General features: G+C 46.2%; 1 protein-coding gene across 6 annotated transcripts in view; it reads right to left on the reverse strand.

The window, feature by feature from the left end:
- LOC143817384 (glycerophosphodiester phosphodiesterase domain-containing protein 5-like) overlaps positions 1-13991 on the reverse strand; it is a 164456-nt gene that overhangs the window by 94237 nt on the left and 56228 nt on the right. For all 6 annotated transcript variants that reach the window (XR_013224129.1, XM_077298769.1, XM_077298766.1 and 3 more), the window contains exon 2: positions 12553-12725. Coding sequence is in view for 5 of the 6 variants with exons in the window: in XM_077298769.1 (XP_077154884.1) it covers positions 12553-12669 (117 nt within the window). In the remaining variant the exon portion in view is untranslated. The remainder of the gene's footprint in view (positions 1-12552; positions 12726-13991) is intronic.

Consider the following 13991-nt stretch of genomic DNA (forward strand, 5'->3'; position numbering starts at 1 on the left):
GAAGACAAAACAATCCCACGATGGAGAAGATGAAAGAAAAAAAAAGACGATCATATGTAGGTTTAAAAAAAAATAAATAAATAAATTTTTAAAAAAAGGGGGTGGGGGGAATTTGTTGTAAAATTAATAAAACAGGCTAAAAACGCCAGACACGAAAAACTACTGGATTGTTCGACCAACTCTGTACAGAGAAACACGACAGCGATACGGAGACACGGAGGCCCGAGAGTCAACAGGAGATCAGCGGCTCTGCAGGATACACCTCAGATTGGGACAAACCACTGCACGACCAGCTCTATCCTCACCTACTGTATCCTCACCCATCCCTTGTAGATTGTGACCCCCGCGGGCAGGGTCCTCTCTCCTCCTGTATCCTCACCCATCCCTTGTAGAGTGTGAGCCCTCGCGGGCAGGGTCCTCTCTCCTCCTGTATCCTCACCCATCCCTTGTAGAGTGTGAGCCCTCGCGGGCAGGGTCCTCTCTCCTCCTGTACCAGTTATGACTTGTATTGTTTAAGATTATTGTACTTGTTTTTATTATGTATACCCCTCCTCACATATAAAGCGCCATGGAATAAATGGTGCTATAACAATAAATAACAATAATAATAATATTATATAGAGGTGTTATCACTATCAGTCATTGTACAGGGGGAGGAGGTGAGCTGTGACATCACCTATTGTGAATGGTGGATCCTGTGTTATCTACTGTATATAGAGGTGTTATCAGTCATTGTACAGGAGGAGGAGGTGAGCTGTGACATCACCTATTGTGAATGGTGGATCCTGTGTTATCTACTGTATATAGAGGTGTTATCAGTCATTGTACAGGAGGAGGAGGTGAGCTGTGACATCACCTATTGTGAATGGTGTATCCTGTTATCTACTGTATATAGAGGTGTTATCAGTCATTGTACAGGAGGAGGAGGTGAGCTGTGACATCACCTACTGTGAATGGTGGATCCTGTGTTATCTACTGTATATAGAGGTGTTATCGGTCATTGTACAGGAGGAGGAGGTGAGCTGTGACATCACCTACTGTGAATGGTGGATCCTGTGTTATCTACTGTATATAGAGGTGTTATCGGTCATTGTACAGGAGGAGGAGGTGAGCCGTGACATCACCTATTGTGAATGGTGGATCCTGTGTTATCTACTGTATATAGAGGTGTTATCAGTCATTGTACAGGAGGAGGAGGTGAGCTGTGACATCACCTATTGTGAATGGTGGATCCTGTGTTATCTACTGTATATAGAGGTGTTATCGGTCATTGTACAGGAGGAGGAGGTGAGCTGTGACATCACCTATTGTGAATGGTGGATCCTGTGTTATCTACTGTATATAGAGGTGTTATCGGTCATTGTACAGGAGGAGGAGGTGAGCTGTGACATCACCTATTGTGAATGGTGGATCCTGTGTTATCTACTGTATATAGAGGTGTTATCAGTCATTGTACAGGAGGAGGAGGTGAGCTGTGGCATCACCTATTGTGAATGGTGGATCCTGTGTTATCTACTGTATATAGAGGTGTTATCAGTCATTGTACAGGAGGAGGAGGTGAGCTGTGACATCACCTATTGTGAATGGTGGATCCTGTGTTATCTACTGTATATAGAGGTGTTATCAGTCATTGTACAGGAGGAGGAGGAGGTGAGCTGTGACATCACCTATTGTGAATGGTGGATCCTAGTTATCTACTCTATGTAGAGACATTACATGTCATTTTAAACTTGCCGGTTATGAGAAGGAAACTGCAGAAAACATTTCTTGAAATATTTTAACTCCAGGTCATTTTCCGACAACCTCTGTCAGCTCTTGGGGGAAGGTTAGGAATCAGGAGAGCAGATCGCCTGTGAGCGCATTCATTGACTGGCAGCCGGATCCGGCACATAGAGGAGGTTCTGCGCTCGCCATCAATGTCTGGAGACCTGATTAATAAGAACAAGTGAGGAGTGCTGGAAGCCTCCTGCCCAATCCACAGACATACAGAAAACCGCCGGCTAACGGAAATTCATTCAGGACAAGAATAGACAAGCGGAGGGCGAGTATCAGAAAATGGGAGACCGTAGTGGGCATGCTCGGTGACCTGTAGAGGGCCCTGTTCTGCGAGAGGGAGGAGAGGAGCTGAACGCTCACTACTCTCAGCAGTCTGGAAAAAGGAGACTCAGCCCCCGGTTTACACAGCACAAGCCGAAGAGTGATGGAGGCGCAAGCGTATGTGAGCGCTCAATGTGCAGAGTGAAAACGGAAGGAATAAGAATATGGGGCCTAGAGAAAAAAAACAAAGCGAGCGATGGTCGTGGGTCAGGATCAGAGCTGAAACTTTACACCCCAGCCATGTGTTATAAGTCGGCTATCAGCTATAACAGCAGCGATCAGAGCCGAGCTCCAATTGCTGCTGGCAACTTTTTATTATTAAAAAAAAAAAAAATCACTACATTATTATAGACACTAATAATCTTCCTTCAAAAAAAGTAATCTGCAAATAATCAAAGTTATAGTCCCAAGAATGAAAAAAAAAAAAAAATTATATATATATATATATATATATATATATATATATATATATATTTAATATATATATATATTTATTATATATATATATATATATATATATATATATATATATATATATATATATATATATATATATATATATATATATATATATATATATATATATATATATATATATATATATATATATATATATTTTTTATTTATTTATTTTTTTTACACAATGTCTGAATTTTCTTTTACAAAAAGTATTTGTTATCGCTGTGATGGTACGGACCCGGTCAGTTGTGTAACCAGGTCATTTTTACTGCACAATCAGCACTGCTAAATCCCCAAAACAATGTTGCAATTCTTTTCAGCATTTTATCACATTTGGAGTTTTTTTCTTACTTTTCCATCTCCTGCACTAAAATTAACAGTCCATCAGCGTCATCTGCATCGTTCCTTTAGGCGATGGGGCTTCATAGCTGAACTCTAACAACTACACAGTTTATCAGATAAAGCTCGCAGTGATCATTATTTTGATTTACGTAGGACTGCAATAATTCAATGGTAGAGTTTAAAAAGTGAACCTTGTGTCACCAATAAGTGCAGTGCCCGGTACTCGGCGTGCCATGGCGCACAAGGACTACGGAGGACGCCGCGTCCATGATTAGCCGATGGGTTTTCCTGTAAGGTCGGATGCCCCGTCTGTGCCACACGATCAGATGTCACATGGGACTGCAGAGCAGGGACAGAAATCAGCCGCCATGACGGAGCACACGAGACCTGGAGACACACCGACACTGGAGAGTGCAAGAGTTACATCACATGTTCTCAGATATCACTCACAGGAGGAACCAGAGATTGTATCAGAACCCAGAGAATACGGGAGACCGGGAGGGAACAGGACACGAGGCGGAGGAGCACTGCACGATAGTGCACCGGATAGGGACGCCATAGTGCGAATCATGGTGGGAGGGGCGCAGTGTAAGATTAGGAGGAAAATTACTGTATACTATCCTTAGAAAACAGTCCAGCAACTACAGGATGTAACCCAGCATCAGTAATGTAATGTATGTACACAGTGACTGCACCAGCAGAATAGTGAGTGCAGCTCTGGGGTATAATACAGGATGTAACTCAGGATCAGTAATGTAATGTATGTACACAGTGACTGCACCAGCAGAATACTGAGTGCAGCTCTGGGGTATAATACAGGATGTAACTCAGGATCAGTAATGTATGTACACAGTGACTGCACCAGCAGAATAGTGAGTGCAGCTCTGGGGTATAATACAGGATGTAACTCAGGATCAGTAATGAAATGTATGTACACAGTGACTGCACCAGCAGAATAGTGAGTGCAGCTCTGGAGTATAATACAGGATGTAACTCAGGATCAGTAATGTAATGTATGTACACAGTGACTGCACCAGCAGAATAGTGAGTGCAGCTCTGGGGTATAATACAGGATGTAACTCAGGATCAGTAATGTAATGTATGTACACAGTGACTGCACCAGCAGAATAGTGAGTGTAGCTCTGGGGTATAATACAGGATGTATCTCAGGATCAGTAGTGTAATGTATGTACACAGTGACTGGACCAGCAGAATAGTGAGTGCAGCTCTGGGGTATAATACAGGATGTAACTCAGGATCAGTAATGTAATGTATGTACACAGTGACTGCACCAGCAGAATAGTGAGTGCAGCTCTGGGGTATAATACAGGAGGTAACTCAGGATCAGTAATGTAATGTATGTACACAGTGACTGCACCAGCAGAATAGTGAGTGCAGCTCTGGGGTATAATACAGGAGGTAACGCATAATCAGTTTAATTTATATCTGCCATGTAAAGTATACACTTTTGCCATTGTTATTAATAGCAGCCATTGTTGAAATTCAATACATAAAAAGATTTAAAATATAATCACGTTGACCATATCCGTCCTCACTGGACACTGCTGTATTGAGTAGTGTTGTATATTGCCGGAGTGGACGGGTTAGTCAGGAGCCAGTAATGAATAACAGAATATGTCCGCAGCTATTGGAGAGCACCGAAATCACAGAATTCAGCTAAGATGGGTGACGCGGATCAGCACACGGTATGTAGTCACCTCTGCTGAGCCCGTTACCGGCTGACACGTCCCGTGTAGCCTCCGTCCACAGTCCTGACTGTTCCTGCATTACACAGAGTGCCTATGTGATGAGGATGGTGCAGTACCCTGTTTCTCCAGTGGAGGCACTGCAGGGAGGTCTAACACAAAGCCAGGTTCCTCCACAGATCACAAATGATCGCTGGATCTCCGATCAGGACACTTGGTCACCTGCATATTCTCAAGAGACCCTTCTAAGTAGAGATGTTACAGATCGGAGACCCCTTAGAGGTGGATTATTGCGAGTACAGCGATGCCGACCTCACTGCATTGTATATGGGTGACTAACATCAACGTTTCTTTCTCAGAGGCTTCAGCGCTTTCTCCTCCATGCTTTACACTGCAGCTAGGAATGTTCAGGAAATTTGGTGACCAGCGCTGGTCATGGTTATAGTCACCCAGCTTTTCCAGGGTCAGACAAATAACAAAAGCATCCGGACAGAAAAGGGATTATTTATTCTATTGTGTAGCCAGGGCAGAGAATGGCGGGAGGATAATGAGCGAACAGCAGCGCAGGAAACTAATCAATAAAATCATTCCAAAGAGCAGAAGGGGAAAAAAACGGAATAAATAAGACGCAAAGATGGAGATTTACAGAGCGAGCAGCTGGAGGAACAGCCGGGAGCAGCGAGGCGGCAAATCAGAGGCTGCTTCCATATGCTGTACCTATATATGCCATGCACCCCCACCCACAACACCCAGCTTTCCCAGACTCCTGAATGGCAGCCGGAGCAACTTGTGCAATGCTCACATATCACTGTGTACAGCAAGGCAGGGCGACAATTCAGGAGGCCGGAGAACTGGTTTCCTATAAAACAGATTATACATAATAAAGTGAATGTCAACTAAATATAATACTCTGCCGATTATCATCACAAAAGCAGTTTATGATTAATTATCCTGATACCGAGCTGCAAATCCAATACACACTCTGTAACAATATACAGGGAGCTCCCCCAAGTGGTGGCTGCACACAATCTTATGTATCTGTACACACAAAGCTCCCCCTAGTGGTGGCTGCAGACAGGATCTTATCATGTATCTCTGTATACAGGGAGCTCCCCCTAGTGGTGGCTGCAGACAGGATCTTATCATGTATCTCTGTATACAGGGAGCTCCCCCTAGTGGTGGCTGCAGACAGGATCTTATCATGTATCTCTGTATACAGGGAGCTCCCCCTAGTGGTGGCTGCAGACAGGATCTTATCATGTATCTCTGTATACAGGGAGCTCCCCCTAGTGGTGGCTGCAGACAGGATCTTATCATGTATCTCTGTATACAGGGAGCACCCCCTAGTGGTGGCTGCAGACAGGATCTTATCATGTATCTCTGTATACAGGGAGCTCCCCCTAGTGGTGGCTGCAGACAGGATCTTATCATGTATCTCTGTATACAGGGAGCTCCCCCTAGTGGTGGCTGCAGACAGGATCTTATCATGTATCTCTGTATACATGGAGCTCCCCCTAGTGATGGCTACAGACAGGATCTTATGTATCTCTGTATACAGGGAGCTCCCCCTAGTGGTGGCTGCAGACAGGATCTTATGTATTCTCTGTATACAGGGAGCTCCCCCTAGTGGTGGCTGCAGACAGGATCTTATCATGTATCTCTGTATACATGGAGCTCCCCCTAGTGATGGCTACAGACAGGATCTTATGTATCTCTGTATACAGGGAGCTCCCCCTAGTGGTGGCTGCAGACAGGATCTTATGTATTCTCTGTATACAGGGAGCTCCCCCTAGTGGTGGCTGCAGACAGGATCTTGTGTATCTCTGTATACAGGGAGCTCCCCCTAATGGTGACTGCAGACAGGATCTTATCATGTATCTCTGTATACAGGGAGCTCCCCCTAGTGGTGGCTGCAGACAGGATCTTATCATGTATCTCTGTATACAGGGAGCTCCCCCTAGTGGTGGCTGCAGACAGGATCTTATCATGTATCTCTGTATACAGGGAGCTCCCCCTAGTGGTGACTGCAGACAGAATCTTATCATGTATCTCTGTATACAGGGAGCTCCCCCTAGTGGTGGCTGCAGACAGGATCTTATCATGTATCTCTGTATACATGGAGCTCCCCCTAGTGATGACTACAGACAGGATCTTATGCATCTTTGTATACAGGGAGCTCCCCCTAGTGGTGACTGCAGACAGGATCTTATCATGTATCTCTGTATACAGGGAGCTCCCCCTAGTGGTGGCTGCAGACAGGATCTTATCATGTATCTCTGTATACATGGAGCTCCCCCTAGTGATGGCTACAGACAGGATCTTATGTATCTCTGTATACAGGGAGCTCCCCCTAGTGGTGGCTGCAGACAGGATCTTATGTATTCTCTGTATACAGGGAGCTCCCCCTAGTGGTGGCTGCAGACAGGATCTTGTGTATCTCTGTATACAGGGAGCTCCCCCTAATGGTGACTGCAGACAGGATCTTATCATGTATCTCTGTATACAGGGAGCTCCCCCTAGTGGTGGCTGCAGACAGGATCTTATCATGTATCTCTGTATACAGGGAGCTCCCCCTAGTGGTGGCTGCAGACAGGATCTTATCATGTATCTCTGTATACAGGGAGCTCCCCCTAGTGGTGACTGCAGACAGAATCTTATCATGTATCTCTGTATACAGGGAGCTCCCCCTAGTGGTGGCTGCAGACAGGATCTTATCATGTATCTCTGTATACATGGAGCTCCCCCTAGTGATGACTACAGACAGGATCTTATGCATCTTTGTATACAGGGAGCTCCCCCTAGTGGTGACTGCAGACAGGATCTTATCATGTATCTCTGTATACAGGGAGCTCCCCCTAGTGGTGGCTGCAGACAGGATCTTGTGTATCTCTGTGTACAGGGAGCTCCCCCTAGTGGTGGCTGCAGACAGGATCTTGTGTATCTCTGTGTACAGGGAGCTCCCCCTAGTGGTGGCTGCAGACAGGATCTTATCATGTATCTCTGTATACAGGGAGCTCCCCCTAGTGGTGGCTGCAGACAGGATCTTATCATGTATTCTCTGTATACAGGGAGCTCCCCCTAGTGGTGGATGCAGACAGGATCTTATCATGTATCTCTGTATACATGGAGCTCCCCCTAGTGATGGCTACAGACAGGATCTTATGTATCTCTGTATACAGGGAGCTCCCCTAGTGGTGGCTACAGACAGGATCTTATGCATCTTTGTATACAGGGAGCTCCCCCTAGTGGTGACTGCAGACAGGATCTTATCATGTACCTCTGTATACAGGGAGCTCCTCCTAGTGGTGGCTGCAGACAGGATCTTATCATGTATCTCTGTATACAGGGAGCTCCCCCTAGTGGTGGCTGCAGACAGGATCTTATCATGTATCTCTGTATACAGTGAGCTCCCCCTAGTGGTGGCTGCAGACAGGATCTTATTATGTATCATGTATACAGGGAGCTCCCCCTAGTGGTGGCTGCAGACAGAATCTTATCATGTATCTCTGTATCCAGGGAGCTCCCCCTAGTGGTGGCTGCAGACAGGATCTTATGTATTCTCTGTATACAGGGAGCTCCCCCTAGTGGTGGCTGCAGACAGGATCTTATCATGTATCTCTGTATACATGGAGCTCCCCCTAGTGATGGCTACAGACAGGATCTTATGTATCTCTGTATACAGGGAGCTCCCCCTAGTGGTGGCTGCAGACAGGATCTTATGTATTCTCTGTATACAGGGAGCTCCCCCTAGTGGTGGCTGCAGACAGGATCTTGTGTATCTCTGTATACAGGGAGCTCCCCCTAATGGTGACTGCAGACAGGATCTTATCATGTATCTCTGTATACAGGGAGCTCCCCCTAGTGGTGACTGCAGACAGAATCTTATCATGTATCTCTGTATACAGGGAGCTCCCCCTAGTGGTGGCTGCAGACAGGATCTTATCATGTATCTCTGTATACAGGGAGCTCCCCCTAGTGGTGACTGCAGACAGGACCTTATCATGTATCTCTGTATACAGGGAGCTCCCCCTAGTGGTGGATGCAGACAGGATCTTATCATGTATCTCTGTATACATGGAGCTCCCCCTAGTGATGGCTACAGACAGGATCTTATGCATCTTTGTATACAGGGAGCTCCCCCTAGTGGTGACTGCAGACAGGATCTTATCATGTATCTCTGTATACAGGGAGCTCCCCCTAGTGGTGGCTGCAGACAGGATCTTGTGTATCTCTGTGTACAGGGAGCTCCCCCTAGTGGTGGCTGCAGACAGGATCTTGTGTATCTCTGTGTACAGGGAGCTCCCCCTAGTGGTGGCTGCAGACAGGATCTTATCATGTATCTCTGTATACAGGGAGCTCCCCCTAGTGGTGGCTGCAGACAGGATCTTGTGTATCTCTGTGTACAGGGAGCTCCCCCTAGTGGTGGCTGCAGACAGGATCTTATCATGTATCTCTGTATACAGGGAGCTCCCCCTAGTGGTGGCTGCAGACAGGATCTTATCATGTATCTCTGTATACATGGAGCTCCCCCTAGTGATGGCTACAGACAGGATCTTATGTATCTCTGTATACAGGGAGCTCCCCTAGTGGTGGCTACAGACAGGATCTTATGCATCTTTGTATACAGGGAGCTCCCCCTTGTGGTGACTGCAGACAGGATCTTATCATGTACCTCTGTATACAGGGAGCTCCTCCTAGTGGTGGCTGCAGACAGGAGCTTGTGTATCTCTGTGTACAGGGAGCTCCCACTAGTGGTGGCTGCAGACAGGATCTTGTGTATCTCTGTGTACAGGGAGCTCCTCCTAGTGGTGGCTGCAGACAGGAGCTTGTGTATCTCTGTATACATGGAGCTCCCCCTAGTGATGGCTACAGACAGGATCTTATGTATCTCTGTATACAGGGAGCTCCCCTAGTGGTGGCTGCAGACAGGATCTTGTGTATCTCTGTGTACAGGGAGCTCCCCCTAGTGGTGGCTGCAGACAGGATCTTATCATGTACCTCTGTATACAGGGAGCTCCTCCTAGTGGTGGCTGCAGACAGGAGCTTGTGTATCTCTGTGTACAGGGAGCTCCCCCTAGTGGTGGCTGCAGACAGGATCTTGTGTATCTCTGTATACAGGGAGCTCCCCCTAGTGGTGGCTACAGACAGGATCTTATCATGTATCTCTGTATACAGGGAGCTCCCCCTAGTGGTGACTGCAGACAGAATCTTATCATGTATCTCTGTATACAGGGAGCTCCCCCTAGTGGTGGCTGCAGACAGGATCTTATCATGTATCTCTGTATACAGGGAGCTCCCCCTAGTGGTGACTGCAGACAGGACCTTATCATGTATCTCTGTATACAGGGAGCTCCCCCTAGTGGTGGATGCAGACAGGATCTTATCATGTATCTCTGTATACAGGGAGCTCCCCCTAGTGGTGGCTGCAGACAGGATCTTATCATGTATTCTCTGTATACAGGGAGCTCCCCCTAGTGGTGGATGCAGACAGGATCTTATCATGTATCTCTGTATACATGGAGCTCCCCCTAGTGATGGCTACAGACAGGATCTTATGTATCTCTGTATACAGGGAGCTCCCCCTAGTGGTGGCTGCAGACAGGATCTTATGTATTCTCTGTATACAGGGAGCTCCCCCTAGTGGTGGCTGCAGACAGGATCTTATCATGTATCTCTGTATACAGGGAGCTCCCCCTAGTGGTGACTGCAGACAGGACCTTATCATGTATCTCTGTATACAGGGAGCTCCCCCTAGTGGTGGCTGCAGACAGGATTTTATCATGTATCTCTGTATACAGGGAGCTCCCCCTAGTGGTGGATGCAGACAGGATCTTATGTATCTCTGTATACAGGGAGCTCCCCCTAGTGGTGGCTGCAGACAGGATCTTATCATGTATCTCTGTATACAGGGAGCTCCCCCTAGTGGTGGCTGCAGACAGGATCTTATCATGTATCTCTGTATACAGGGAGCTCCCCCAAGTGGTGGCTGCAGACAGGATCTTATCATGTATCTCTGTATACAGGGAGCTCCCCCTAGTGGTGGCTGCAGACAGGATTTTATCATGTATCTCTGTATACAGGGAGCTCCCCCTAGTGGTGACTGCAGACAGGATCTTATGTATCTCTGTATACAGGGAGCTCCCCCTAGTGGTGGATGCAGACAGGATCTTATTATGTATCATGTATACAGGGAGCTCCCCCTAGTGGTGGCTGCAGACAGAATCTTATCATGTATCTCTGTATATATGGAGCTCCCCCAAGTGGTGACTGCAGACAGGATCTTATCATGTATCTCTGTATCCAGGGAGCTCCCCCTAGTGGTGGATGCAGACAGGATCTTATCATGTATCTCTGTATACAGGGAGCTCCCCCTAGTGGTGGCTGCAGACAGGATCTTATCATGTATTCTCTGTATACAGGGAGCTCCCCCTAGTGGTGGCTGCAGACAGAATCTTATGTATCTCTGTATACAGGGAGCTCCCCCTAGTGGTGGCTGCAGACAGGATCTTATGTATTCTCTGTATACAGGGAGCTCCCCCTAGTGGTGGCTGCAGACAGGATCTTGTGTATCTCTGTATACAGGGAGCTCCCCCTAGTGGTGGCTGCAGACAGGATCTTATCATGTATCTCTGTATACAGGGAGCTCCCCCTAGTGGTGGCTGCAGACAGGATCTTATCATGTATCTCTGTATACAGGGAGCTCCCCCTAGTGGTGACTGCAGACAGGACCTTATCATGTATCTCTGTATACAGGGAGCTCCCCCTAGTGGTGGATGCAGACAGGATCTTATCATGTATCTCTGTATACAGGGAGCTCCCCCTAGTGGTGGATGCAGACAGGATCTTATCATGTATCTCTGTATACATGGAGCTCCCCCTAGTGATGGCTACAGACAGGATCTTATGTATCTCTGTATACAGGGAGCTCCCCCTAGTGGTGGCTGCAGACAGGATCTTATGTATTCTCTGTATACAGGGAGCTCCCCCTAGTGGTGGCTGCAGACAGGATCTTGTGTATCTCTGTATACAGGGAGCTCCCCCTAGTGGTGGCTGCAGACAGGATCTTATCATGTATTCTCTGTATACAGGGAGCTCCCCCTAGTGGTGGCTGCAGACAGAATCTTATCATGTATCTGTGTATACAGGGAGCTCCCCCTAGTGGTGGATGCAGACAGGATCTTATCATGTATCTCTGTATACAGGGAGGTCCCCCTAGTGGTGGCTGCAGACAGGATCTTATCATGTATTCTCTGTATACAGGGAGCTCCCCCTAGTGGTGGCTGCAGACAGGATCTTATCATGTATCTCTGTATACATGGAGCTCCCCCTAGTGATGGCTACAGACAGGATCTTATGCATCTTTGTATACAGGGAGCTCCCCCTAGTGGTGACTGCTGACAGGATCTTATCATGTACCTCTGTATACAGGGAGCTCCTCCTAGTGGTGGCTGCAGACAGGAGCTTGTGTATCTCTGTGTACAGGGAGCTCCCCCTAGTGGTGGCTGCAGACAGGATCTTGTGTATCTCTGTGTACAGGGAGCTCCTCCTAGTGGTGGCTGCAGACAGGAGCTTGTGTATCTCTGTATAAAGGGAGCTCCCCTAGTGGTGGCTGCAGACAGGATCTTGTGTATCTCTGTGTACAGGGAGCTCCCCCTAGTGGTGGCTGCAGACAGGATCTTATCATGTACCTCTGTATACAGGGAGCTCCTCCTAGTGGTGGCTGCAGACAGGAGCTTGTGTATCTCTGTGTACAGGGAGCTCCCCCTAGTGGTGGCTGCAGACAGGATCTTGTGTATCTCTGTATACAGGGAGCTCCCCCTAGTGGTGGCTACAGATAGACAGAATTCTAGATAATAAAAAGGAGAAATTCTCTTCATTTCAGACTTTGGAGTAAGTAAACAAAATCAAACAGGTCACTATAATAAAGCGTTATATAAATTATTCTTACCTTTGTAGTGTCATCATGTGACCGCTGATACCGTTTCCATCGGCAACCGTAAATTCCGGTCAGGCATGACAAACATAACTGCGGCTCATAGTACTGTAGCGGTTGGTGCTTTACCATACTCTCTCCAGCTATTCAGCAGATGGCTACTAAATGTCCATCGGGGCGTGCTCCTCCTGACAACGGAGAACAAGAAAATAGGAGGAGGGTCACATGACTATTAAACAATAACAAAACTGAAGTATAATTTTCAGATTCTAACTGGGTCAATGTATACAAACTATAATGGCAGACATGGCTACAACGTAATCATTTAACTTAGGCAGCAGTTTGTGCTGCAGAGCTGCTCTTCCTAAGTGAGTTTCTGCAGAGGATCGCCCCTCTTACAAGAACGCAGGCATTTTACTATGTGGACATAATATATAAAAGCCACATCACTCCCTACCAGGGGTTTAGGCTCGTCACTAACTTCTGTTACATTAGATACATTAAGGGGACATTTCCCTTTAAGGAGCGGCATGGTGACATTATCCAGACCATATGACAATTCCTCTCTGGGAGGCCATCATCATTCACAACGCCAACCTTTATAAATACCAAGGAACCAGATCACAAATGTGAGAAGCGGCAGGAAATCGGGGGCCACAACCGGTAACAGATCGATGAGCGGCGACACTCCAGACAAGACGGATGGAGGAGTCGGGAAATTCTTATCTCGTTACTGGATCTGAACCCATCAATCAGATCTCAGCATCAAGAGGAGGTTCATTTTTTAGAGATCATTTAAGAGTTTTTTTGCTTTTTTTTAGTTTTGTTTTTTGCTTCATTTACATTATATGTGCAACATTTTTCAAAAAGGACAAACGCAGTTCATGAATTTTGTGCAAAATCAAAAAATGCTTTTTATTTTTCGTCTGCAACGTTTTCCAGATTTTTAGAGTAACAAGTCATATGTTCCTATAAAATTTAGTAACATTTGAGCAGAAAGTTTCAAGTTTACTTAAAAGAAATAAACAAAAACAAAACAACAACACTCCACGAGGGGGCCGGAGAAATTTTGAACAACGCCGTTTGTTTGGAAAAATCATAATTGATGAAATCAGCCGAAATCATTTGCAAATCCCAAATCATGGCCACAAAAGTGAGCATTAAAAAGAAACAGCAAAAAAAAAAAAGGAAGCAAATACAAAGAAATTAAACTTAAAAAAAATATTAAAAAAGGAGAATGGGGCACAAATGCAGGCAAACTGTTCATAAATAACAAAAAACTAGACTGATACATATATTTTCACACAAACCCCCAAAATGGTCAGGACAAAATTATTTGCTACTTTTCAACAGTTGTGGGTTAACAACTTTGTTTCAATCATGTGATGCTCGCTCACACTCACCTGTGGCAAGTAACTGGTGTGGGTAATAGGAAAATCACACCTGAATGCAAA

This window comes from Ranitomeya variabilis, chromosome 3, assembly GCF_051348905.1.
Source record: "Ranitomeya variabilis isolate aRanVar5 chromosome 3, aRanVar5.hap1, whole genome shotgun sequence".
NCBI lineage: Eukaryota > Metazoa > Chordata > Amphibia > Anura > Dendrobatidae > Ranitomeya > Ranitomeya variabilis.